The sequence below is a fragment of the Myzus persicae genome, unplaced genomic scaffold (genome assembly GCF_001856785.1).
Source record: "Myzus persicae strain clone G006 unplaced genomic scaffold, MPER_G0061.0, whole genome shotgun sequence".
NCBI lineage: Eukaryota > Metazoa > Arthropoda > Insecta > Hemiptera > Aphididae > Myzus > Myzus persicae.
This window is the reverse complement of record NW_019102098.1, coordinates 438,225-464,068: the sequence shown is the minus strand read 5'-3', so window position 1 is coordinate 464,068 and position 25,844 is coordinate 438,225. Positions and strand designations below refer to the sequence as shown.

The following is a 25,844-nucleotide window of genomic DNA, read 5'->3' as shown; positions in this document are numbered from 1 at the left end:
AACGTATAAAAAGTTGATTTAAGCTCAGCTTTTTTTTTGATTTCCACTAAAATCTTACAAAAAAACTTTGAGCTAAAATCGATATTGTCAAAAACCAATTTTGTGGAAAAATTCCTTTTTCCCTTAGTTTTTTTCCCTTAGGTCTTTTGGAAAACCAAGGAGAATTTTAAATTTTGATCTCCCAAACGCACCAATTAAATTCACTTTCCCATCTTAAAAGATACTGATATTGAAAATCGAAGTATTATTTCGACTACATATCGTGTACACAGACACAAAAAGTAAAATTAATAAAAAAATACACCATCGTAAAATCAATACATCCATTGCTCACTTCAGAATCTAAATGCATAGCTTAATCATCAATAGGCACTTTATTGAATATGTGAATTCAACTCAGTGTTTATATTTAATAAAAAAACGATTATAGCGATACTCAGAGTTCTCAGTAAGCAAAAAAAAAAAAAGAAACACCCTAATTATGGAAAGTCAATACTTTTTTCTATAGTTTTTTTTCATAATTACTTTGTATTTTTGAAAACAACATGTTATAAATAATAGTATGTGGACTCAATTATTGTAATCAATAAAAGGCTCTAACTTTCAGATCACCCATTCATTTGAAAAACTTGTTCATAAATACACTATTGTTAAACAAAAGCATTCAGAATATGTACTATAAAAATATTCATAATAATTTTCCGCGATTCGATCTTACACCGTTATAGATTTTTGATTCAAAATGCATACACAAATACTGAAATACTGTGATACTAAAAAGGGACCATAGGCTCTTAAAAAAACCTTACAGGATGAAGGTAGCATATTACATTATTTTTCATACGGTTTATGCACTTCCAATTTACTTAAGAGCCTGGAGCAACCGCACTTGTAATAATATATTCTATATATATTTATAAATTTGTACCAACATGTTAATGGAAATCGAAAATAGTATAGCATTTTACACACAAAAATATTGTATTAAGATTTTTTTACTATTTAAATTTAAATCAACAACACTGTGAAATCCCTTAACATCCCGGCGTAAAAACTGAATTCAATACGAATAATTAAAGCATTGAAACTATATTTTATCGTGCAAATATTATTTTACATAAGTTACGAAAAAGAAATTCAATTCTTGACAAATAAACCTTCGATTTATTATAAAATAATATTAATTGTATCATTTATAGTAATAATGTACTAAATAATATCGTACTTAACGTTTTGAAATTAATATAAATAAATTATCTATATGGGTAAATACTTTTAGTGGGGTGAGAAATTTATTGATTTTATAAGATGAGTTTTTTTTATGTTGAATAAAACAATACTAGGTACGTTTTAATTATTAGTATAAGTAAAGCAACAATTTATTATTGATTGAAAATTGATTACAATATGGAAGATACTTTCTTGTATTGATTATTGATATTAAATAATCTTCAGCAGGTATTGATCGCCTTTTTGACGCGATAGTGATCCAAAACATTGTGTTGCTTAAAGCTTTATACATTTGATAGAAAATTGACCCAACCATAACATAACACAAGAATCACAAACTATATACATTTTCTGAATACTTAATAATAATAATTTAAATATATTTATACATACAAATAAAAATTATAATAAACTAGCTGATCTCGTGTACTTTGTTGTCCGTTAAGAAATACCAACTTCATATAATTTAAAATTTGAGTTCAATTTGTCATTTATACCTGGTGACAAATACATCTCGTGGATTTACTTCATCTTAATCTCCATTAAAGTTTATGGACAAAGTCGTATAAAATACAGGTTTAAAATTATATTCAATCATAATCACTATTTTTTCTCACATTTTTAGCTTTGTAAAGGTGAACAATCTTTAAAATCGATACCTAATAGGAAATTGCGATTTTCTTACTCATCTATACTAAATTTTGTAACCAATAGCAACCCTACAATAAATAAAAATATTTTATTATTTCTATAATGTCTATAAAAAATTTTAGAATTTGCAATAAAAATATGAAAGGGCTCTTATCGAGATAAAATATAGCCTACAGATCCTTGGAATAGTGTAGCTTTCTGATGGTAAAAAATATTTTACAGAGATTACCCCGAACAAGCGGACAATTGTTCGTCTTTATATATTATACTATTATAGTATCCATAGACATATATTAAAATAATCAAAATTAATTTAAATTAAACTTTATTTTACATTTTTGAAAAAAACAGTACATATAACTACAGTACATAATTTTACAACATTTATTTTAGTTGCAATTTATAAGAAATTTATTTATTTTTTAAAAATTAATTGTGATGGTTGTATATATTTAAAAATTTTATACTAAAAAGTATTACAGTTAATCATACATATGTAGTATATGCACATTTGTACCTAATTTTCATAATTTTTTTAAAACTTTATCTTGAAAACCAAAAATAAAATATTTGCTATTCTGTAAAATAGGTATTCTTTTTGTATTTTTTCTGATATTTTAAATATACTAAATTTAATATTATTCACATTTAATTGAAAAAGTTAAAATATAATATAATATCTGTACTAATATATAGTCTGGAGATCTTCAGAATCATAAAAGCATTCTTTTTGTTTGGTTACAAATTATAAATTGCAATGAAATGTTATGTTAAATATTTTAAGATAGTAGACAAAATGAATTTGGTTTCCAGACAAATTAATATTTTTTATTCAGTGGTGTATTTTATGGTATAATTGTGTGTAAGTGTTTGCGAATCGAAAAGTCGTAAAGAAAGTACTCGATCTTAAAAAATTCGAAAGAGAGGAGAAGAGAGGTGTTTTACTACTTGAATTGTATTTATTTATATAAACAGTGTGGGTGTTGTTATACTAGAGTATAATCAAAATAAATTATTTTTTCGAACAAAATATAGTTTATCATTATCATTTTAATTATATATTATTTCATAATATGAATTATGATTTATTATGTTTCACTGAAAGACTATTTGGATTTTAAATGTATAAAAATATAGTGTTTAACCTGTGAAGTAATATTTGGTTATATATTTATATCTACTGTAGGTACACAATATGTATTCTCCAACAACGCACAACTTACTGAAGTTCTTAAGTATTTTAAATATAAAAAAGATGAAATATAATATGTTTAATATAATATAATAGTTGGGTTGGCCAATGGGGTGGTTGTCTTTAAATTTGAAAGCAGAGATAAATCATCGCATTCAGAAAATGATTCTGAACGGTGCTCGGTTCACTATAGTGTGTGTAGGACATATTTCAAACTTTAAATACTTATAAGAAAAAAAATGTTGGATAACGATTTTTTATAAATTTTAGATTTTAAATTAAATAATAAAAATCCGATTAAAACTTCGATTATCTGTGTAAGTAGTAATATAACAAAAAACGAGATATACGATACTAAATAAGAAAAAAAAATTTTAAAATATTTAATTTAAATAAAACGTAGGTACCTTCAACGTTTGTGGATATGTTTTTACGTGAGAGTTCATTTTACGTCATTTATCATATGATATATTATACTCCCTCTATTCGAAAATGAAAAGAGGTCAATCTAGCTACGTCACAATCGATTTTATATTTTTCACAATTGAATACTTGAAATAATACAAAGTACTATATAATAAGATACATATAAGATACATGCACTAGGCACTATTCTCGCTTCGCTTGCTTCAATGTAAGCCAGCATTGTACAAAATATTTTAAATTTGAAAGCAGTGATAAATTATTGTATTCCAAAATTGATTCTAAGAGGATTTCAGCATATTATGCTATTTATTGTTATTTGAGTTATTGACTTTTAGATTGTAGTTGAGCAATGGCCAATGGTCAATGGGTTCTAAAGAGTATTCATTTTTTTTTTTGTATCATAAAACAATACCTTCTGGAGTTGTAAAAATGATTCAATTTTTCATTTTAAAGTGGAAGTATTTTGAAATGGTTTATGGTAGAAAATTTGATCCAACTAGAAATTTGGAGAAGGAGGGTCAAAAATAAAAATACTTTTAATACTTTTAAAAACAACAAGAAAAAAATTAACGAATTTTTTTAGGCAAAACTAATTTCGTATTTCTTTGTAATTTAAAAATAAATACCTGTACAAATTTAAAATGTTAACTAAAAATTCTTATTAGAATCTACAGAATATGATATAATATTTAAAATATTTTAGCTCTCATTGTGTTATTTATAGATATTTTAAATAGTCAACATTTTTTAGTCTTAAAGCGATTACCTATGATAGTTGAATTTTTGTTCTTTGGTAAAACAAGTTTTATAATTGAATACTAAGCTCATAATTTATTAAGTTTTTATACTATAGTTCAAAAATAATGAAATTACATTTTTAAATTCAAAGTTAAAATTTAAGGAAATTCATTAAAATCAAGAATATATACATATTGTTTTGTAAGTAAAAATTAATAAAATCTTTATTTTTGACAACTTAGGCTTAAAAATGTAGTACAATATTCCTCATAGATTTTAATTACTGTAAATTAAAAAAAGTTCAATGTAAACTGTAAAGTCACTTAAATTGTTTATAACTTTATGAGCGATTGAAATTTAATTTTTACGACATTGGTCTGAAATGTATAAAAAATTAATAACTGTTTGCAATTCAAAAATGTTGATTATTTTGTGATTTTTTAAAAAATATTATCATAGAAATTCGAAACATTCTACTGTTACTTATTTGTAATATTATTTTAGTGTTTTCTTAATGTCCATTCATCTGCAACATGATGCTTCGTATATTGGTTTGCATGTAAAAATGCTGAACACAAAAAGTGTTTATGCAAAGGTCATATTTTGTAACATTTAAAACAAGTTTTTAATTAGTTTTAAATAGAGATAATTCGTTTGAATTTATTTTTATAGGTTTACATGCATTAACAATTACTCGAGAACTAAAATACAATGCATTCATTGAAATAATACATCATGTATAAAACTATTCATGTGGCACATTGTAAAAAATGTAATTCTGAAACAAAATTATATATTTACCATTTCAAATTTGATGTTTTTGACATTTTGAATTAAGCTCCAAAACGCAGTAGGTACATACTATTGAAACATCGAACCATTTCATACTTATCAATTCAATTAATTTTAATAGGTAGAGTCAAACTGTCAACTATCAAGTCGTGGACATTTTTCCTGTTTTGGTAAAAATAATCGTTACGATAGGTACAGAATATATGAAATAAATGTAAAATATTTCTTACATTTTATACGATGATTGGTGTTGTCGGAAAATCCAAAATTGAAACGAAACCACTCTAAATGTGCACCAGAAGCATGATTAATATAAACAAGCACAAATGGGAAAATATGGAAAATTAAACTGATAATTTAAATTCTATAGAGTATACTGAGTATAGACTATGATACAATTTGTGTCTTACTCCGCATTCATTTATTCATAAAAAAATATAAAAAATGCATAAACATCCACTCGCTGTTTATAAATTATAACCATGTATGAACATGTACCCAGAATGTACCTAATTTGTTTAAACATGACTTCGTTGTTAAAAATTTTGATTGATTACGAAATTGAAAATTGTATGGTATTAATAAACTACATATTAACTTTAGACATAAATATAATACTGTAAATAATAAGATATTTCACTAGTTAAAAAAAAAAATTTAAATAAATGGATAATTTTAAGCAACAGTAACTGTTAAAAAGTAAGTAATAGTAATATATTATGGGTTTTTTAATAAGCAAATTGGAATTCAATTTATTAATTTTCTTTGGTTTTTATCAATTTATCATAGTCTATTATGTTTAATTTAAATTTTTATTGAATACTAATTTTTAAATATTAATATATTTTTAAAAAAATTGTTAAATACGGTAGCTAATGAATACGATTTTGTTTAACATTAAAAACAAATGAATGATAAATCTGTACACTAATGTTTTACAATTTCTAAGTAATTATGATGATAAATAGTTGTGAGCGGCATGAGTGGCGTGAAGAGAAACAAATTGGTTATATAGGTACTTAATTTAATTATTCAATTATAGGACTAATAAATCGCGATTCCAGTGATTTTTTAGCTGATCGTAAGAAAAAGAAAGATAAGCCATATTTTGTAATTACTTATTAGTGTTAGAGATTAATTTATTATTTTTGATGAAAACGTTTGTAATGAAGTTAGGCAAGGTCATTAAAAGTCATATTTTGTACACTTTTGTGTATTGTTACGTAATCTAGTTAAATAATAAATACCATGGTTTATCATTCAGTACTTACCAGAAAAACACCGAGCAATATATTTTGAGTAGCCTGAACACTGAATATAAATAATTATAATAATCAAATTATTAAATTAACTTTATAATGAATTATTTTATTCAAAAAGTATTAAAAATAAAATTTGACAAATTGTTTAACTTATACAGTTATACGTATAAGCTTATGCCTTACTCCTTACTGTATTTCATAATATTAATAAGTTTTGTGGTTTTTATTAATATTCAAACTGAAATATTGACTTTTTTGTATTTGGATAAACTAAATCTTACATGCAAATATTAGATACATACCGTTTGTCGGTCAAAACTTTCATACACATACAATTTATGATCAAAAAGTTGTTGTCAAACCCTTTTCGTTTACAATGAACATCTGAAAATATGAATTTTAAATTCAGATGCTGTCGCAATTCTTGCTACCAGTTCAAAACTTTCTAAATATCATGTATTTCTCAATATTCTTTTTTTTCAAACTTATTAAAAATGTATGATATATTATATTTATACCAGCTGATCCTGCATGGCGTTGCCCGTGACAAATTAAATAATGCCAGCGGATTTACCCTGCCTTAAACTTTGTTAGATTTAAGCTACACACACATTTCCACATTAATTTGGGTGGTTTGACTAAATATAAAATACGGATCTAAAATTATAGAACTAATTAATTAAAGTGTCTGGGAAAATTCTTAATACTATTAAGTATTAGTTACACTATTTTTATAGTATTTTATTGGTTTGTGAATCATTTTAATGTTTTTTAATATTATTCTCTGGCTGTTCTTACTTGCTGCAATGTGTGATAAATTCGACGAACTAAAAATTCAAGTGAATATATCAAACTATATTACACTCGTATATTAAATGTTCAATCATTTCAGCGATATATGTATAGACTGTAGACATTTTATTGAAAATCGAACAGTCTTGGCGCATTGGATAAATCATTAACTGATGTATTAATGACTCACAAGGACGGAGTATTTTAAGTGCGAACAGTGAATAAAAAACCTTGATGTTGGCCACTTTTACCGTAGACCCTTGATATGTTTTAAATATAATTATAATGATGACACGTCAAAATATCTCGATTGAGAATAACTCCAATAAATATCTTTAAAAAAATATTCCAATTAAAATTAAAAATATCAGTAAATAATCAAATAAAAAACAGTTATAAGATCCATTTACGTATGATGTGTTTTCTCACACTTATATGACAGCTTCAAACGTAATCTACATCGTTATTGAAAAATCAGTCACTAGTCAGGCGCCTATTCATTTGTTATTTTTATCCACTTAATTGAGTTAGAATTATTTTTTTAAGTCTGTGTAAAAATATATGCAAATTCAAAATAAATATAAATATTATTTATTATACGTTTTATCAATCTACAAATTTATTCAAATTCATATTAACAGCAAAACTTTTAAAATTATGTACAATAAATAATATATTTTCAAAAAGATTTATTGCAGCAACCGTATAAAGCAACCGACATTGAATTTGGGAAAAATAAAATATAATTTATAGGAATTTTGTACTTAGGGAAATTAAGAAAATGTGAATATTATAATATATTATATAATATGCATAAAATAAAATATTTTATTTTATAAGCTTAAATAAATAACAATAATTAATATTTCGTAAAATAAATTAACGAAAAATCAATTAAACATACCTATGACCTATCTACTATTGAAAATGGATAGTTTAATAATTGAACGGAAGAACTTACTCTTTGAATAATATGAAATATACATCAAAGAAACATATAGTATATAAATAAAATATTTTCGTAGTTGTGAAATTAATGAAATTACTGAAATTATTTAAATGCTCTACGGTGAGTTAAAATTGTACAGTCATATGCATATCACTGATAAATTTCACCTGATTCAAACATGACTTCTAATTAAGTATTGAAGCTTAAATTCTGTTTAAGCCAGGGCAAATAGATCTATAAATATGGTTAACTTAAGTCCTTATGGTAATTTCTGTCTTAACAAGTAATCTATAGTTTTCAATTTGAATAATACCTTGGAAAGTTCAATGTAAATTGAGTAAATGATTTATACACTAATTAAATTTAATACATTAAATATATATATATATATAAATTACATTTTTTTCATTAATATTTTAATGTTTAATTCAAAAACAAATATTGATAGGATTATTTCATAAAAGCTCAATATTACAAGAATAATTTAATGTAAATATTATACTATTAGACACATTATAAGTCAATATTTACTTATTTCATCCCCAAAAAACCATCATTCAAAAACACTGATATTATATTTTTTCTAATTAGTAAAAAATAAAGTTTTCGTATATGATTGTGCTACAGCTTATGAAAAAAACATATTCACAAACACACAAATAATGTCATAAATCTTAGTTATTAGTTGATAAATTTCAATTTTATTATACCAGTCATTATAATTCTACTTTACCATATAGAATATATATTAAGCACATCAAAAGCTGGATACGTAACCATGGAGACATGGCCACTGGACCATCAAATGGATTAGATAATTCTCGTTTTCAATTTCCTAAAATCAGTGCAATCCTTATTCAGAATCATTAATGCCAATGTGAGTAAAGAACATTGATTAATTTTTTTCAGTTTTATCATTAAAATTAAAATTAGCTAAGATTAAAATTAGAAATAGTAAATTCAAAACTTTATTACGAAACCATTATGTTCAACTTAGATTTTTATATGTTGATAAATTATGCATAGTCAAAATACTATTTTCTTGTAGAACTTAAAGTTATTCATATTTTTATATATTTTTACTCTAGCTATTTACCGTTTCTGATGTAATCTAATTTCAAATTAAATGATATAGCTGGACAAAAATAGTTGACCCCTTTTATAATATAAAGCCATAAATTATATTAATTGGTATATTATTTTGTGAATATGTCATATTAATGATAACATATTATTCAAATGAATATCTATTATATTATTATCTACTATTAATGGTGTGTAATGACTAATTTCATAATTAATTAATGGATAAGTCTCAGATAATATTAGATTAGTAGGAACTAGGTAGTGACCAAGATTTTTCGAAACTTGTTGTTTGATGTTGAGAAATATTTTGTCCATTGTTTTTATTTTACTTGGTAAAAAAAAGTAATCCAACACTTAAATGATTTTGCAACCACTGAAGGAATAACGACAAAGTTTAAGTTAAGAAAACAATAGATGAAGTACACGTGTGTACCGTAGTAGAAAACTCTTTAAAACCATTTATAGATGTAATTTCTCCCTACCCCAAAATAACAAATTAGTATAATGGAAATAGTGGCCAATATTATAAAAATGTTAAGTATAACACATATTCTGTATATACCTATAATAAAATATTTCTATGAATTTTGAGATCAACGGCCAATATCATTAATATTCACAATACACCTGGATGAATGATCTAATTTAGCCAAACTATTGATTACTTCTATGTTGATAGATTAATAAGGCAGTTCTTTAATGCATGCACTTCATAAGAATATAATAAATATTAGATTTTTAACCCAGTCTCATTAACTTTTTTAAACAATTAAGAGAAATAGGTATAATTTTAAATATTTTTAAGTCTTAAATAGTACTTTGTATTGCATCACCCCTTCCCAATTTAACTACTGAATTTGATCTAAAATGATTACGATAGTATATTGATACCTATAGTATTTAATTCAGTACCCACTTTTACGCAAAACACTTGTAACTGTGGCAGAATTTTATAGTTATACTACAGCATACAGGTTACCTCTTGAATTTGTTAGATAAATATCAAAGAAGATTCAAAAGATTTCTTTATTTAAGTAAGGATTAGGTTTTGTTGGCGAGACTTAATATTGTTGCCCTTTTTCACTTTCATACAATATGTGTGCTTACCTCACTTGTAGCGCTTAGAATTTCTTTTTTTAGAATCCAGTATGATAGTTTTTTTTCTTCTGTTGCAAGGTATACTATTAAAGCCACTAAACTCTTGTTTATTTATTCATATTTTAACAATGGTATGTTTTATAATTTTTTTGATATGTAAATTAACTCATTCGTGTGCTTGATTTATAAGTGTGCATTTTTTATTCTGTTTTTTCTTCTGTACGTTGAAATCAATACTTGATGTTTGACGCTGTGCTTATTGTACTTTAGAAATTGTACTATACACTCTATATTATTGTATTAATAAACGATTACAAATACAATATTTACAAAATTACATTTTTTTTAAAATTATTTATGTCAGTCATTAATAAAAATAATAATATTTATTTAAATTTTAAGATTATTATTTTTTTTTTGTGATTCTTTTATTGATTATATATTTCTATACTACTGGTATATAAGCACCAATAATGTATTATACCACTGACGTGTACTCGGTGTCTACCATTTATAACTCAATACATCAGACTATTTTTTTCCTTCAGCTTTGTTTTTAGTGAATAAAAAAATTATATATTTTCCATTTTTCTTATTACTTATTGTTAAACTTAATTCTAAAGGACATCCATCAAAGTCACACTCAGGGCGTATTCCCTCAGAACTGCCCTCAGGCTAATCCGCAAGTACAACTGATCTTGAACAATAAATTATTTGTCTACTCTTTACTTACAAAGTTTGTTTTTTTCATTTCTATCGTTTATTTTAATTAAAATATACATATTATGCTATTATGCAGTATTGCAGTTACAATAATAGGTATAAGTGTTCAAATTTATTCTAAAGAAATTAGTTTTTGCATATAATTACAAAATGCAACATTAATTTACTATGTAAATGATAAAAAATGTATAATTTCTTGATCTATTTATTTGTGTTAAAAGTATAAAATTATTTTTAATGCATGGCATTATTGGCATTATAAGCAGTAAATGAACCACCTATTTGAGGTACGACGTAAGTCTATAAAAGGTAATTCTGAGAAAACAAGAAAAAACTGTTTTTACTCCACCAGTGATTTCTCTTTCATACTAATTATTTACAGTGATAAAATTAAATATTTTTTTTGCAAATGTTCAAACATTATCTGTCTATCATTTGATAACACATTCCACTAAATATCTCAATTTGTGATATTTTGTGGCTTACGCCGTTTCTTAAATAGGTGGTTCAAATATTATTTACCTTTGCGTTATTTGTTATAAAAATGTTATCCACCCTGAATCACATAACAAGTGTGCAACATTCGTATTTCGACTGATAACCTTTCATGCTAATAGGGCTGACACGCTAACGGCTAATATTTTTCTAAATACCAACACGGTATGAACAATATACGTAATAATATTACTTAATAATAGTATTATGTACAAACTTTGTATTACAAAGATAAAAAAAAATCATGAATATAATTTATTATAAACAACAAATAGGTAGCTAATAGGTACTGAAATCATAAACTGTATGATATTATTCTGTGGTAATCAAATTAATATGCTTCATGTAACCATCACAAGTTAGTGGGTGATTTAGTGGCTTCACGGACACATTGAAATTCAATATTACTAACTTTATTTTAATGATCACCGCGATGATTTATCATTTTTTTTCAATTGATATTCCTAGTGTTTAGGACTTCTTACATTTTTTTTTTAATGTTTAACTATTCTAAAAACAATTTTAAATTTCATCAAAATGATATTCTACTTTATTTTATATACCTACTTTGATAGGGGTATTTTAGGATAAAACATTCTGGGGTTTAAATTTTTGATTCTATTAACTGTAATAAACTAATAAAATAGTTTAAAACAAAAACTATCGACATAGGTATTGGTATTATTTTTATTTTATATCCATAACCATAAATCATAATTATTGTCGTTTTAAAAAATCCTATTTTAAAATTTAAATAGAAGAAAAGTTAATTATTATATTTTTGAAGGGTTTACTTTAGATAGTAATATAACATTTATTTAAGGAAATAAAAAACTCTATTTCATATAATATAAATATTAAATAATAGATCTATAAGTATAATAATATTGAGTTACAACAGTTTATAATTTGACAAACACAAAGTTACAACATAATAAGATAATAATTAATTACAATGGTAATAACTAATAATAATAACAATAATACTATAGGTAATATTAAATAGGTTTTAGAATTGAATGATTTTTAATCTTAATTTAAATTTATCCAGATTTTTAAAGCTAAAAATATCAATATTTAAAATATTTCCCAAGGATATTAGAATATTAGCTGCGGGAGAATAATTTATTATCCTTTTATTGGAGTTTTCAGCACAGAATATATCTTGCAATCTAGTGCTAAATTAGTGTGCACCACGGGCTAAGATATCTTAGTCCGTGGTGTACACTAAATTTAATTATGTTAAGAAGATCTGGACAGTTTTATTTATTATTAGTACCCGACATAAAATTACATCACAACCTGAATGCAGAGATTTTTGAAAATTGTACTAACAAGATAAATATTGCAGACGATTTTACTTTGTACTGATTCTAATTGATTGTTTTGGGTATCGAAATCGTTGTACGAGATTAGAGGGACATAAATCAAGTCGAGATCATACTAATGAGAAGTAAACTGTTTTTAAAACATAGGGTTAATTTTTCTTATTCTTCTATAATTATTGTTTATTATACACAAAAATGTATGTATTTTAATATTTTAAAAATAAAGTCATACTTAAAAAAAACTAAATTCATTACAGTTATCTTTTCAAGAAATATACATTTGATAAATCTTTGTTTTATGTGTACTTTTTATGCATACTAAAAGTAAGCTTGAAGGCTTATGATTAGGAAATATTGCAAACAATAATGTATTAGGTACATATATCTGGATTACCTGTTTGGAAAATTCTAAAACCTATGTTTAATTTAATTTTTAACACGTTTTTCATTACTAACTTATCATTATTCAATCTCAAGGCTACTAACTATACTAAAATAGACATATACAACAACTGATCAAATATAAGCTTACAATAAGAAAAGGCCTAAAGGCTAAAGATACAATAATTATTATGAATTGTGACTTTCATATAACCTACTAAAATTTTATAGATAATTAGTATTTTGTTTTATTCATAAAATATCATAAAAATGCAATTGGTCGAGTATGTTTATTACGCAAGTGCATACTTGTGTGTGTGTGTGTGTGTGTGAGTGTGTGTGAGGTAAAGTTTTACACAATGGCATATCTCTATTCTATAGCAAACATAATTTTATATTCAGAATAGCTTTCCTTACAGATCAGGGATACTGGATATATGGATAGACCTCTCAATATATCATTCGGTTTTACAAAACCCGCTATTATTCGGTATCCTTTCTTAAACCCAATCACTATACATCATCCTAACAGTTCAATATAATAGCTGTCCAGAAAAATGTTTAGAACCATATGTCTGGCAAATAGAAGTAATCTTAAAATACTTACCTATATAACATTTTAATTGGAAAATTACTAAATAATTTAGTTACATTTTTTTTTTTTTTTTTGTTATTAAAGGATTTTTTATTCAATCTGTTACAATATAAATAAGAACAATAAGAACAATTGATGAATTAGAATTTAGTTACCTGGTATTTTTTTATTTATAGTTTCCTTAAATTAGTGTCTATAATACAATACTAAAAAGTGCAAAACGTCGACAGCCGGAATATTGTTAAATAAGATATCGAAAAATCACAATTTTACCATTATGTATACATTATTAAATAATTTATTATCTATGAGTAAAAATAGATATGTAGTTTAAAAAAACATTCATTGTACATTCGTTATATTTATATGAAAATTACTTATTTGCATAGTATATAATATATTAATTATTAAATGTAAATATATTTTTTTTTATATTGTTATAGTGACATTAGCATTGAAAATAATCGATGTACTAGTGCCAAGATACGCGGACTTAAAACAGTCTGTAATACTTGGATGCAATTTCGACGTAGGCCATGGTAAATTATACTCCGTTAAGTGGTACAAGGATGATCACGAATTCTACAGGTTTGTTCCAGAGGATCGACCAACCATCCAAGTTTTTCATCTTCCTGGTATTATATTGGATGTTAGTATTTTTTTCATTTAAAATCACTTAGGTAATATGCACTATACATATAAATATTTATTACAATATAAAATTCTAATAAAAAGTTGATAATATTAAAAGAAACATAATATTAAATTAAACCTACTTTATTACATTCTTAATAACTGGAAACATCAGATATTATAGCTCTGTGAAATATACCTACAAACTAAATTTATTTCAAAAGAAAAAAAGAAAATTAAAAATTAAAAATATTCGTTTTTTCCAATAAATATTATTTAAATAAAATTATACCAATCAAAATTTATTTTATAATTATATTTATAGAAAGTTTAGTAAAAATATTTTAAAAAAACTCGACAAGAATTAATTTAAGTAGAATATTGAACTAATAGATATTTAATTTTAAAATGTTTAATTATTCATAATAAAAGTAAAAAATAGGTACATTAAATAATTATTGTGAAAAATAAAATAATTCCTTTTCAGAAACTATAAAATAACAAATAAAACGAGTTGAAAATTAGAAACAAGTTGAGTTAAGGGAAATTAGTTAATAAATCTTAGTTACGACATCCTATTAGAAACATACCTACATCTAAATTTAAATAACATCGGTAGTTATAAAAAATTATTTAAACTAATATGAGGAAACTAACATTTAACATTAATCCGATTTCAGTATATTACATGTAACAGACATCGTGAAAATTGCTTTAAAAGTTGTCAAGATAATAATAAGTCCAATTATTTCGATTTTCGATACAATATTATTATTGTTTGTATATCTTAATTGTAAAATTGTATCATATTTCACATATTTCAATATTTGAAATACTTAGATATTCAACTATACAATTATTATATATACAATAAACAGTCAAATGAAGAGATTTTAAAATCTATAATATATACCTATATGTATATTTTAAAAAGTAATAACCTAATAATTTTTGAACTAAAGCCCGGTATCGTATGATTCTATAAGCCTCAATAACTTTTAAATATCCTAGGATATATTTAACCCCCAGGGGATGTCAAAATATCCTAGTCTATATTTACCCCTGGCAACTATAACCTATAGTATGTATTTACCCCCGGTAACTATGACCTAGTATATATTTACCAACGGTAACTATAACCTAGGATTTATTTACCGGGCTGGGGTAAATATCGCCTGTTATAATATTCTTCTATATCATACAAACATATCTAACTTTATTATGTAATTATATTTACAATCTTAAGTTTGTTCATTTGTTTTTTTTCATCCTCATACTTACAGTTATTAAAAAATTTCCTAATATATGTGACTAGTGAGTAACTATATAATTTATAATAATATAAATTTATGTAACCCTAATGGCCAAGTCGTACTGTCGAAGTAATAAACATGCATTTCTAAAATAATAATAATAATAATGTTACAGTAAATAGAGGTAGGTACATATAGGTACAAAATATCACTGTGTATTATTTGAAAAAAATTAATCTAATTGAGTTCGCCGAATTTACTATATAGAATCTAGATAATAATTACCAAAGAAAAATATATATTGTTATTGTACATTTACAATTCGGGGAAAAAAATTACGGTTCTTTTAATAAAATATTTTTAAAAGATGTTATGGAAATTAAATTAAATTACCCACCAAGTTATTATTTTTTACATATAATAGTAGAAGTATATAATAAAATATAATATAAATATGTGGACAAATAGTACTTCCTTTGATGCTAAGCATTTAGCTGGGGCTAATTCTTCTGAGTCATGTGTGATTTTTTTAAAATATCCGATTATTTAAATTGCGCAATCAATTTTTTAATATACCCAGAAAATTGAATAAACTGCGTTTCGTACAACGGCAACAAATCTGGTCTTTTTAAATTTGTTGAACCGTGTAAGGTGTATGAATAGTGAATTCCTATTTAAACATATTATTGTTATTTGATTTTTGTTTGACAAAATAATATTACCTTCAACCATAGTAATTTTAGATAAAGCAATAAATTATGTAAATGAAGGAGATCTAGAGATTTTAATATCAACCTTACGGTGCGTAAAGACTAGAATAAGATAATTATATCAAACACACGTTATTAAATTGTTTTTCGGGCTTGTCATTCTGAATCATAAAATTAAATTTTCATTTTATAGTGGTAACTTTATTTTAGATTTACAAGTAACGAGTTTTATGTAGATTTGACTCAGGATCAAAAATTAAGGAAGAAGATAATACGGTATTTTCGATAAACAAAATTATTCATGGGTAATTTCATTTGGTAGACAATATTTTTTACGAAATAAGAATATTTTGCTTTTTACTTCCAGTGCATTTTTATTGTGGCCGTATTGCCGATTACCGAGTTTGTTCTACTTACTCATAATATTTATAGATATAATCTAATGGGTAATTGTATTGTTGATATATAAATTAAATAGCAAAAAAACAGTGTTATTATTTGTATTATAATAAGTAATAACACTACATATTCAATGAACAAATTAGTAATTACACACTATACACTATACAGTTTATAACACACTTATTATAATGGTTAATCTTATGTTTTCATATAAAAAAATATAATGTTTTTAAAGTTTTATTTAAAAACTAAATCAAATATAGGTATTTAAAAAAAGCATATTTTTTAAATTATAACTATAAAATTGATTTCATTTGAATTAAATTCTTAAACGATCATTGAAAAAACTCACCCTTGTCTTGTAATAAAAAATATAATATTTTTTTGAAAGATTTTTTTTCACTCAGTATTTTTTGTTCTTACTCTATGTACTTTTATTTCTTTTTTGTAATCCCACTTTATTGCTTATTCTGTAACTAAAAAATAAATTACAGCATCTTTATTTGAAACTAATATAGTAATCATTGGAAATAAGGCATAACTTAAAATTTAGATGTCTAGTTATTTAGAAAACAATTCAGAATTGTAAAATCAATAGTTTTTTGACTTAATTATGAAGCTAAATATAGTAATGATACAATATTATATTTTAATCTCTTTTCTCATACCATAAGTCTGAATAACATTTTCATTTTCATTTTTCTTTGATCATAAAATTTTTTATACATTTTTAATTATATAGGTATATGTAATTATTTATGTACTATTATGTATATAGTTATTAATATAACCGTACAAAATTAGGGATTTTGTTTTATAAGATTAATTATTTATAACTAGTGACTAATAATAATTTATACGGTTATTATTCAAATCAATATCGTACATTAAATGTATTTCTCATAAATGTATTAGTTTTATCTCGTGCATAATAATTAATAACTATGGTATGATTAATAATGTTATGTTTGTGCAGTTATCTCATTGTAACATGCGAAAAATCACACTAAGTAATCTCACGTTGGAAACTACTGGTGTATATCGATGTGAAGTCTCAACAGATGGACCAAAATTTGAAATGGTTTTTAAGTCCGCATACATGATTGTATTAGGTAAATATTAAAACATGTCTATAAATTACATTTTTTGTAAATATAAATATATTACTATACAAATATTTGTATCCCTGTAAGTACCATTAAATACTTAATTAATTACAAGTGGACAATAGTAGCTAACACTCTGCTGTACAATAGGTTTCGAATGTACCTCATCATTGAGTACGTCACTGTAATCGGTGTGTTAAATTTAAATTCAGTGATAGATCATTGGATAAGAAAAACGATTCTGAGTCAAAATAGTTTGAAAATTATAAAATGTATGTAAAATTCTAGTATAAGCATTTTGAGAAAATATCAAGTATCTACAATTTTTGACTTACTACATCATCAAAATTGTTCAAAACTGGTTTTCCATAAAAATCCAATTTATCCCTAATTATTTTGTTTTTCCAAACTATTAAGAAAAGTGCCGGTAATTTTTACTTTTGACATAAAGTTAAAAACATTTTAAAAAATGTGCATGTTAATAAGGGCTTAAACTGAGATTGGTCGGCTCACTAGAAACGGTTACTGGAAATAAAATAGTTATTATTATTGGATATAATTTCTACCTGTATTGTAAATAAACTTGTAAATGACTGCGTCAAAAAGAGTTTAAGATACTCCAGTTTAAATAAAGCCACTGACATTATTCAATTTATCACGAGGAACATCGTGCAGAATCTGCAGTTACCTAGTATAAACGCATTGTGTCACTGGCTTTCCTTAAGATCATTGATAAGAATTTCTAATATTACAGCAGGTATGCGTCGTTAGAGCATTATTATCTAAAATAATATAATAACAATATTCAAATCATCTCAAACATATTTTTAAATTACAACAAATCAACTAAAATCGTTATTCTTTGTTTAAATATTTAATTTAAACCAAATTTAAATTTAAAATGCCTTTAAATAAATCATACTTCTATTTTTTTTTTAGTTTGTTTGGTTCTAGTATGAACTACTTATGAGGAACCATATTATCAAGTTTTAGGTTTAAAAATTAATCTATTTATAGTTTATACATGTGAAACTACCAAAAAAATAATTAGCAAATTTTCGTGATATGAAAAAATGGTGTTTATGCATATTTGATATTTTTAAATAGCTATAATAACAATTTATGGGGAACCTCCCATTAAAATGTCTATAGTTTCTTGACCAAATACAGTTTTTTTATGTATATTTTTAGAAAATAAAAACAGTAAAAATCCAAAATTTCAAATCTCTATAAGAATTTCAAAAAAAATTTATGAAATCAAAAAAAATATTTTTTTTTGTTCATCAATTGACATTAATGTTTGTAACTTTTTTTAGATATTTTAAATTTTAGTGTTGAAGACCCGACGACGGTTTGATTTAATTAATACTTGAGTTACACTTTATAAACAGGGCTATGGGTTAAATGCACTGCTATAAAAACCATTAATTACTTCGCATGCACCACTTATGAATAAAAAAAAATAGGGCTATATTATTATGTAGATAAAAATGTACACTAAAAGCTCCAAATATATGCTAATGTATACAAAATAAGCTACAATAAATTCACAATATTATGTTTATAATATTCGAAAACATGTGAGGTATAATATCGTATTTAGTATGGTAATGTATTAAAGTTCCTAACTCAATGATTTTTAATTTAGAACGAAATTCATTAGTATAAAACTTATTAAATTCATAGCTCTGTTTTGTACATATATTATTAATATTTGTTTAACTTTACAAATCTTTAGCCACATTTTTTTTCAAATTGTTTGTTAAACAGTATCTAAAATATTATTGTTCACACGAGACTGTATATACAAAGAACACCAAAAGATCGATTTATAAAAATGATTAATTTAATAATAAATTATGTTATTGACAGCCTATCCGGAAGGGAACCCTTTGATAGAGGGTGTGCTTAATCGTTACGCGGTTGGCGATCTCTTGACGGGAAATTGCACTTCCTCTAAATCTTACCCTCAACCGTCGATGAAATGGTACATCAATGGCGTCCAGGTGAGTTCATGAATATTAGTAGAAAATTAATACCTTAAACTTAAATTACATTAATTTAGTCAACATGCCATAATATGTCCACTTAATTACACTTTCTGGATAATTCAACGTATATTGTCAATTTATAAAAGCAAATAATATAGTTAAACCTAGTTAAACCATTATAGGTAATACAATTATATTTAAATTTACTTTAAATTTGCTTATGAATTATGATACATAAAAGTATATACATTTGTTTTTATTCATCACAGCATTTGTTGCAAACACTAAAAATAAATAAATGAGTATTTGCATTTTGTAATCTAATTTGTGTAAAATAATTAAATTTAATAAACTTTAATATACAACAACATGATGTATGACACGATCACGGAGGCTCATCCGTGTGAGACCCCAGACTTAGGGGAGAGTTTTTGATTTCTTCTATAGAGATCAGAATTTAAAAGATCCTGACACCAGTGCGTTTTTAATCGACATGGGGGATTTTCAAGAATGTATTCACTGGCTAAAGTAGAAACTAGTGGATTTGTGTGGTTGTTTGAATTGGTGTGGATATTTTTGTACTAGTATTAGCTGTGTCCGAAACTGTTTCGATTTTTAAGTCTTTGTACAGTGAGCAATTTTAGACGCACCAAGGCACAAATGTTATTTGATGAAGTGGAATTGATTGAAAAGCCTGGATGGTTCGTATTTGGGGAGGCTTAGAACATCTCCATATTTGAATGCTTTATAAGCATAGATAGGTTTTAGCATTGATTTATATATTAATAATTTATTGTTAATTGAGAGTTATTACCTTAGAATTTGGCGTATAAAATAACGTCAAGTGTTTAGCCAATTTCTTTTGATTTTTAAATGCAGACCATATGTCTGAGTTGTCTATAGACATAAAGTTAGACCTAAAGATTTGGAGGTTTTTATTTGTAGATGGGATTGGGTCTACCAACTTCAATTTCAACTTCAATTAATATTTCTGGATGTATTCGTTTTTTTATAAATAGATTAATTTTAGTATAACTATACTAATAGTATGTATGAAGTTGGCAGTACAAAGTTTAACAAGAAATAAACAAATATGGAGCTCCGACAATTCCAATATTGTCCAAAAAGTATATTTAAACATTGTTGGAAATGTTTTGAAGAGTTCTGCTAACATTGTAATGCCAACTTCCCTCCCTTTATATATTTAAGATTATGGTATACATACCGTATAAAAAAAGGTATGGGTTGTGGCAAGAAATAACTAATTGCATCATACATAAAATAATCCTATACATTTATTCAATTGTGAATTATTTTATGAATACAGAGAAGAGTTTGGCCATAAATGTGAGACAGTTGAGAATAATATTGCTAGGTTAACTGAAAACGACTTCAGTTATATTAAAGGGAAGGGTTTAAGACTGATGATAAAGAACACAATTATTAAAATCGGATTAAAATATTTTCCTTATTGTAATATTATTGGTGTTCACTGAATTAATTATCCATTGATCATGTATGTAATGACTCCAAACATTAATTATTATGTACATTGAATTATTTATTGAATATAGTATAAAGGTACCACTTGTTTACATTTATTTCTTGAATTTGATACATGTATACTCATTTTTAATTATTATTATATTACGTATCCACATTAATATATTCTCAAATATTTTTCAGCCGACTTAAAATGTTAAAAACAGTATTTAATTAATAGTATTCTATTGAACTTGTTAGGTTAAGTGTTTTAGTTAAACACTGTAATATTATCATCAGCACTGACTTATGATTCCTACCTTCTATTATTGTTATCTATTTTCCAAATGTAAAAATATGTAATTATGTAAGTAATAAGTTTAGATAGAAATGTCTGGAAAATGTAATTAATAATAAAATAAAAGCATTTGTTTATGTGTATTCGAAAAATGAGATTGTTTTTATTCTATTTACATATAAGTGGAATTCGTCGAGGGAGGCAGTGAGTAGGTATTTAAAAAAAGTATCTAGTAGCCGCTATACTAAAAACGATAGTAATGATTCAGTTTTAAGTTGGTCGTTTACGAATGATGCAGATCGTAGATACCTACATGCCATATGGTATAAAATGTATAATAATACGAATTTGGGAGGTAAACACATTCCAAACGTGTGTTGCTGGTTGCTATTGTGAGAAGCATTGCATTTTGCATAATTGCATAGCAAGCTGAGAAATCTGGAGACCCAGAAGGCTAGATTCTTCATAAACAAATTACATAGATAGTTACATCACATACACTTTTAGGAATTTGCTACGTATCAAAAATCCAACTCTCAGTTACCAAAAGACTTTTTCTTTAACTTATACAAACAAATATGATATAATTCCAAATTTTCAATTTGGAATTTATATAATACTTGAGTCATAATATTTTTTTAATTTGTATTTCATTGTTAACAAGATATGCATGAATAATGCATTACTCAATTACGTTTTTCACTAAGTAATCTTATCGTATGGAAAATTACCAAAATAATATTTCATTATGTTTATTTTATTTTGTTTAGCTGTAAGATGCTTTAATTGTTGACTAAATTTTTTATAAAGGCTAATAAAAATAAAAAATATATTTCATTATAATATTGCCAAAAAAAAAATTGTCATTTATATTTTATTTATTTGGTTTAGGCAAGCAAAAATCAAGTGGAGAATTATCCAGTGTTGGTCAATCCTGAAGGGCCTTTATATTCAAAAGCCGTAGGCATTCGATTTAAGGTATGAATTTAAATATGTTTATACTTTTTCAATTTATTTTATTTTAATGAAAATTAATATAGGTTTATACATAAGAAATAACACATTTAATATAGTGAATAAATTATATTATTAAGGTATAAGATTTTAATCATAAGATCTCCGTTATTCATATTTTATTCTTCATGGTAAATCACATGTACATTATCGATGTGTAATAATTAGTAATTATAATTCATTATTATTCAAAAGTTTATACAACATACATGGGATTGTGTCTTCAACAAGAAACATGAATTATTATTTAGGTCAATCACGTTTTATTATTATAATGAAAATACAAAATATACCTGTTAATAATAAAAAATAACTTGCTATACGCTTTAAAATAAATACTTTTTGATATGTCAATTTAATTAAAAGAATACATTCTGTATCAATAATTTTCGACCCTAAGTTTATTATTTTACAATTTTACACTCAAGAATTTCAATCAAAATTCCCGAATCTCAATGTTAGGCTTATATAGTCATCGTTAGAAGCCAGCATTATAATATGTAAAATACAATAGATAGTTACTAAAACATATTATAAGCGAATTTTAAGTGATAATTTTTCAACTGAACTGCAAACATTATAATATTTTTATCAAAATTTTCTAGTATATTATGTTAGTTAAATTTTAAAATTGTTTTATGTAAAATACCTATACAATAAAATCAAGAAGACACTGCAAATTAACTGATTTTATTTTTATCCTTGCGTTTTTCATATTTTATGAATTTAAAGTAGGTATATAAAATATTCTTAGAATGAATAAAAATGATTACCTGAACTTTATAAAAAATATAAATTAGAGTAAATAATAAAATAGTATATACAAATGTAATGCTAATGGCCTTAGTTGTCGAAGAAGAAATTTATAATTTCAAAACCAATAAAAAAAAAAAATTAAATAATTCATCAAAATTCTTAATAATCAACTCTTTGGAGCAAAACAAATTTTAATTTATCACTTTTAACTTTTCAGAGAGGTATTTAAGAATTCTATATTTACTGTATTATGAAGTTCTAATCAAACTTTTATAATTCACTTTGAAAAGACACACTGATCTCTGTGATAATATAAGAAAGATGTATATGAGACATGAGTTGTATATTTTAAATCCTTAGCGGAAATCCGGATTTCGATTCTAATGATGAGGTTTTTTTGTCTATCATTAAAAATTCCATTTTTCCTAATTTTTATTATTGATACTGAAAATTTTTTATTTTTGACCCCACATTGAATATTTTTTTACTGCTCCAAAAGGCAAAAGGTTAGATTAAGTGAAGTCTAAGGTTTTAAAGTTTAAGTGAGATAAATCATAAATGGTTGTTCGATGAGACAAAATTGTATGTTTGAAGCTAAAAAATGTTGTTTAAAGCTAGGAAATGTTATTCTTATATATACGTCGAGTGTAATTTATCTTGTTTCGTACAATTTTCTCGTTTCAAATATAAGTTTTTCTCTTTGTACAAACAATTCCTCACTATGCGAAAGTGTGAACATAATATCATGGCTTCGAATACAATTATTTCGCTTCATGAAAAAAAAATGTCTTACTTTGAATAAACTAGTTTCTTGCTTCGAACACACATTATCCTCTCTTCCATCAACAATTCTTTGTTCAAACATTATAATTCCCTGCTTTAAAATTGGATGCTTTAACTATTTACTAAACACAATAAATTAATGTATTTTATCCTCAAATCTAAATAAAATTGAGTTAAAAAAAAATGAACGGTTGTAAATTATTTTCCAACAAAAATAAACTTGTTTGTTTTCAAATGCTTAGGTCTGAAAAATTAACACAAGCTTAAGTTTAAAGTTATTATTAATGATCTATCAATAGTTGGTTATTAAAATGTCTATACATTATTGTGAACACTATTAAAAATGAAAATTATTACTTATTACTAAAATATTATACATTTGTAAAACAAATAAAACAGGCTTAAAGAAAAAAAAATACCACAAACAAAAATTTGGCAAAACAAAAGTTGAACACAGTTTACTCCACAACCTATAATTTAATCCATTGGGTTCCAGTTTACAAATTCACGTGTATTATAATATTATCTTTAAAAACAACTCTCTATTAGACATTCAGAGATGCGAGTATGCCACATGCCCATTGCCCACATGATGTATTAATTAAATAGTTAATAATTATGTTATATCAATACACTATCCATATAAACTGTTGTTTATTATATTTTCTGTAATGCTGCAATAAACAACAAGAGATCGATATTTTCCTACGAGGATTACTATAGGTGGGCTGTATAACTATAACTATACATCTCATTATCATACGTGTAATATATTTTTAAGTGATACCATAATGGGATTAATATTGTAGAAAAATATTATAATTTTTAAATTTATCCATCTATCGATAGACTGGTACAATTTTATTGTATTTAATAATTGTACACTATTGCTTTAATACAATATAGTTTTATTAAAGATTAAAATATCAAATTAGGTGGAGAAAGATCATTTTCAAGGACCCAATGAAGAGCTGGATTTAACTTGTGAAGCAAGTCTCATACAAGAACAATTGAAATGGCGAAAAATGATTGTTATCCAATCACTCACACAGTCATATACAGAAAATATGTTCCTAGAGAAGTACAGAAATAACATAAATACAATAAATCCTGGTAGGAACATTATTTAAATAAATTATTTATTATTAAATTCTATATTTCTATTTATAATGAAAAATGATTGGATTTTGTTAACAGGGAAACATATATCAACTATGGTAGCTCTTTTTGTAGCATCTTTCACACATATGATCGTACACGAGACGTGACAGAACTCAGTTCATTGTATTTTATGTACAGATATGTAAATTCAATTTTTTTCATAATAAACTCACAAAATTAAAGCACTTCATTTTTTTCTTTGCATCAAAATCATTTTAAACATTCATATGATTTCTTATGTTAGAAGCAAATGTGTAAAGAAAACTCGATCTCGTAGATTGCAGGTAGGTACATGCAAATATATGATTTTGATTCATAATTTATATTTTCAAATTTGTAATTCATCGATTTGCAATTCGTATTCTTCTTTCCTTTTTTATTGCTTTCATCACTCAGTGTGTAAAAATGGTTTCGAAAAAATCCACCAATATAAAAACAGTTGTACAAATATGACAACTAATCAGTTTAAATTCTTTTATCTATAAAATTTGAACAAACCAAAATAGACAAGAGAATA

At 24.7% G+C, this 25,844-nt stretch overlaps 1 protein-coding gene across 1 annotated transcript in view; it reads left to right on the top strand.

Annotated features, from left to right (window-relative positions):
• Positions 1 to 25,512, top strand: part of LOC111031243 — a 41,627-nt gene extending 16,115 nt beyond the window's left edge. The window contains exons 2-7 of the mRNA XM_022311115.1: positions 14,182 to 14,387; positions 17,713 to 17,848; positions 19,715 to 19,848; positions 22,505 to 22,591; positions 25,102 to 25,279; positions 25,364 to 25,512. Of these exons, the coding sequence (XP_022166807.1) occupies positions 14,182 to 14,387; positions 17,713 to 17,848; positions 19,715 to 19,848; positions 22,505 to 22,591; positions 25,102 to 25,279; positions 25,364 to 25,434 (812 nt within the window). The 3' untranslated portion in view covers positions 25,435 to 25,512. The remainder of the gene's footprint in view (positions 1 to 14,181; positions 14,388 to 17,712; positions 17,849 to 19,714; positions 19,849 to 22,504; positions 22,592 to 25,101; positions 25,280 to 25,363) is intronic.
• Positions 25,513 to 25,844: the final 332 nt, after the last annotated feature.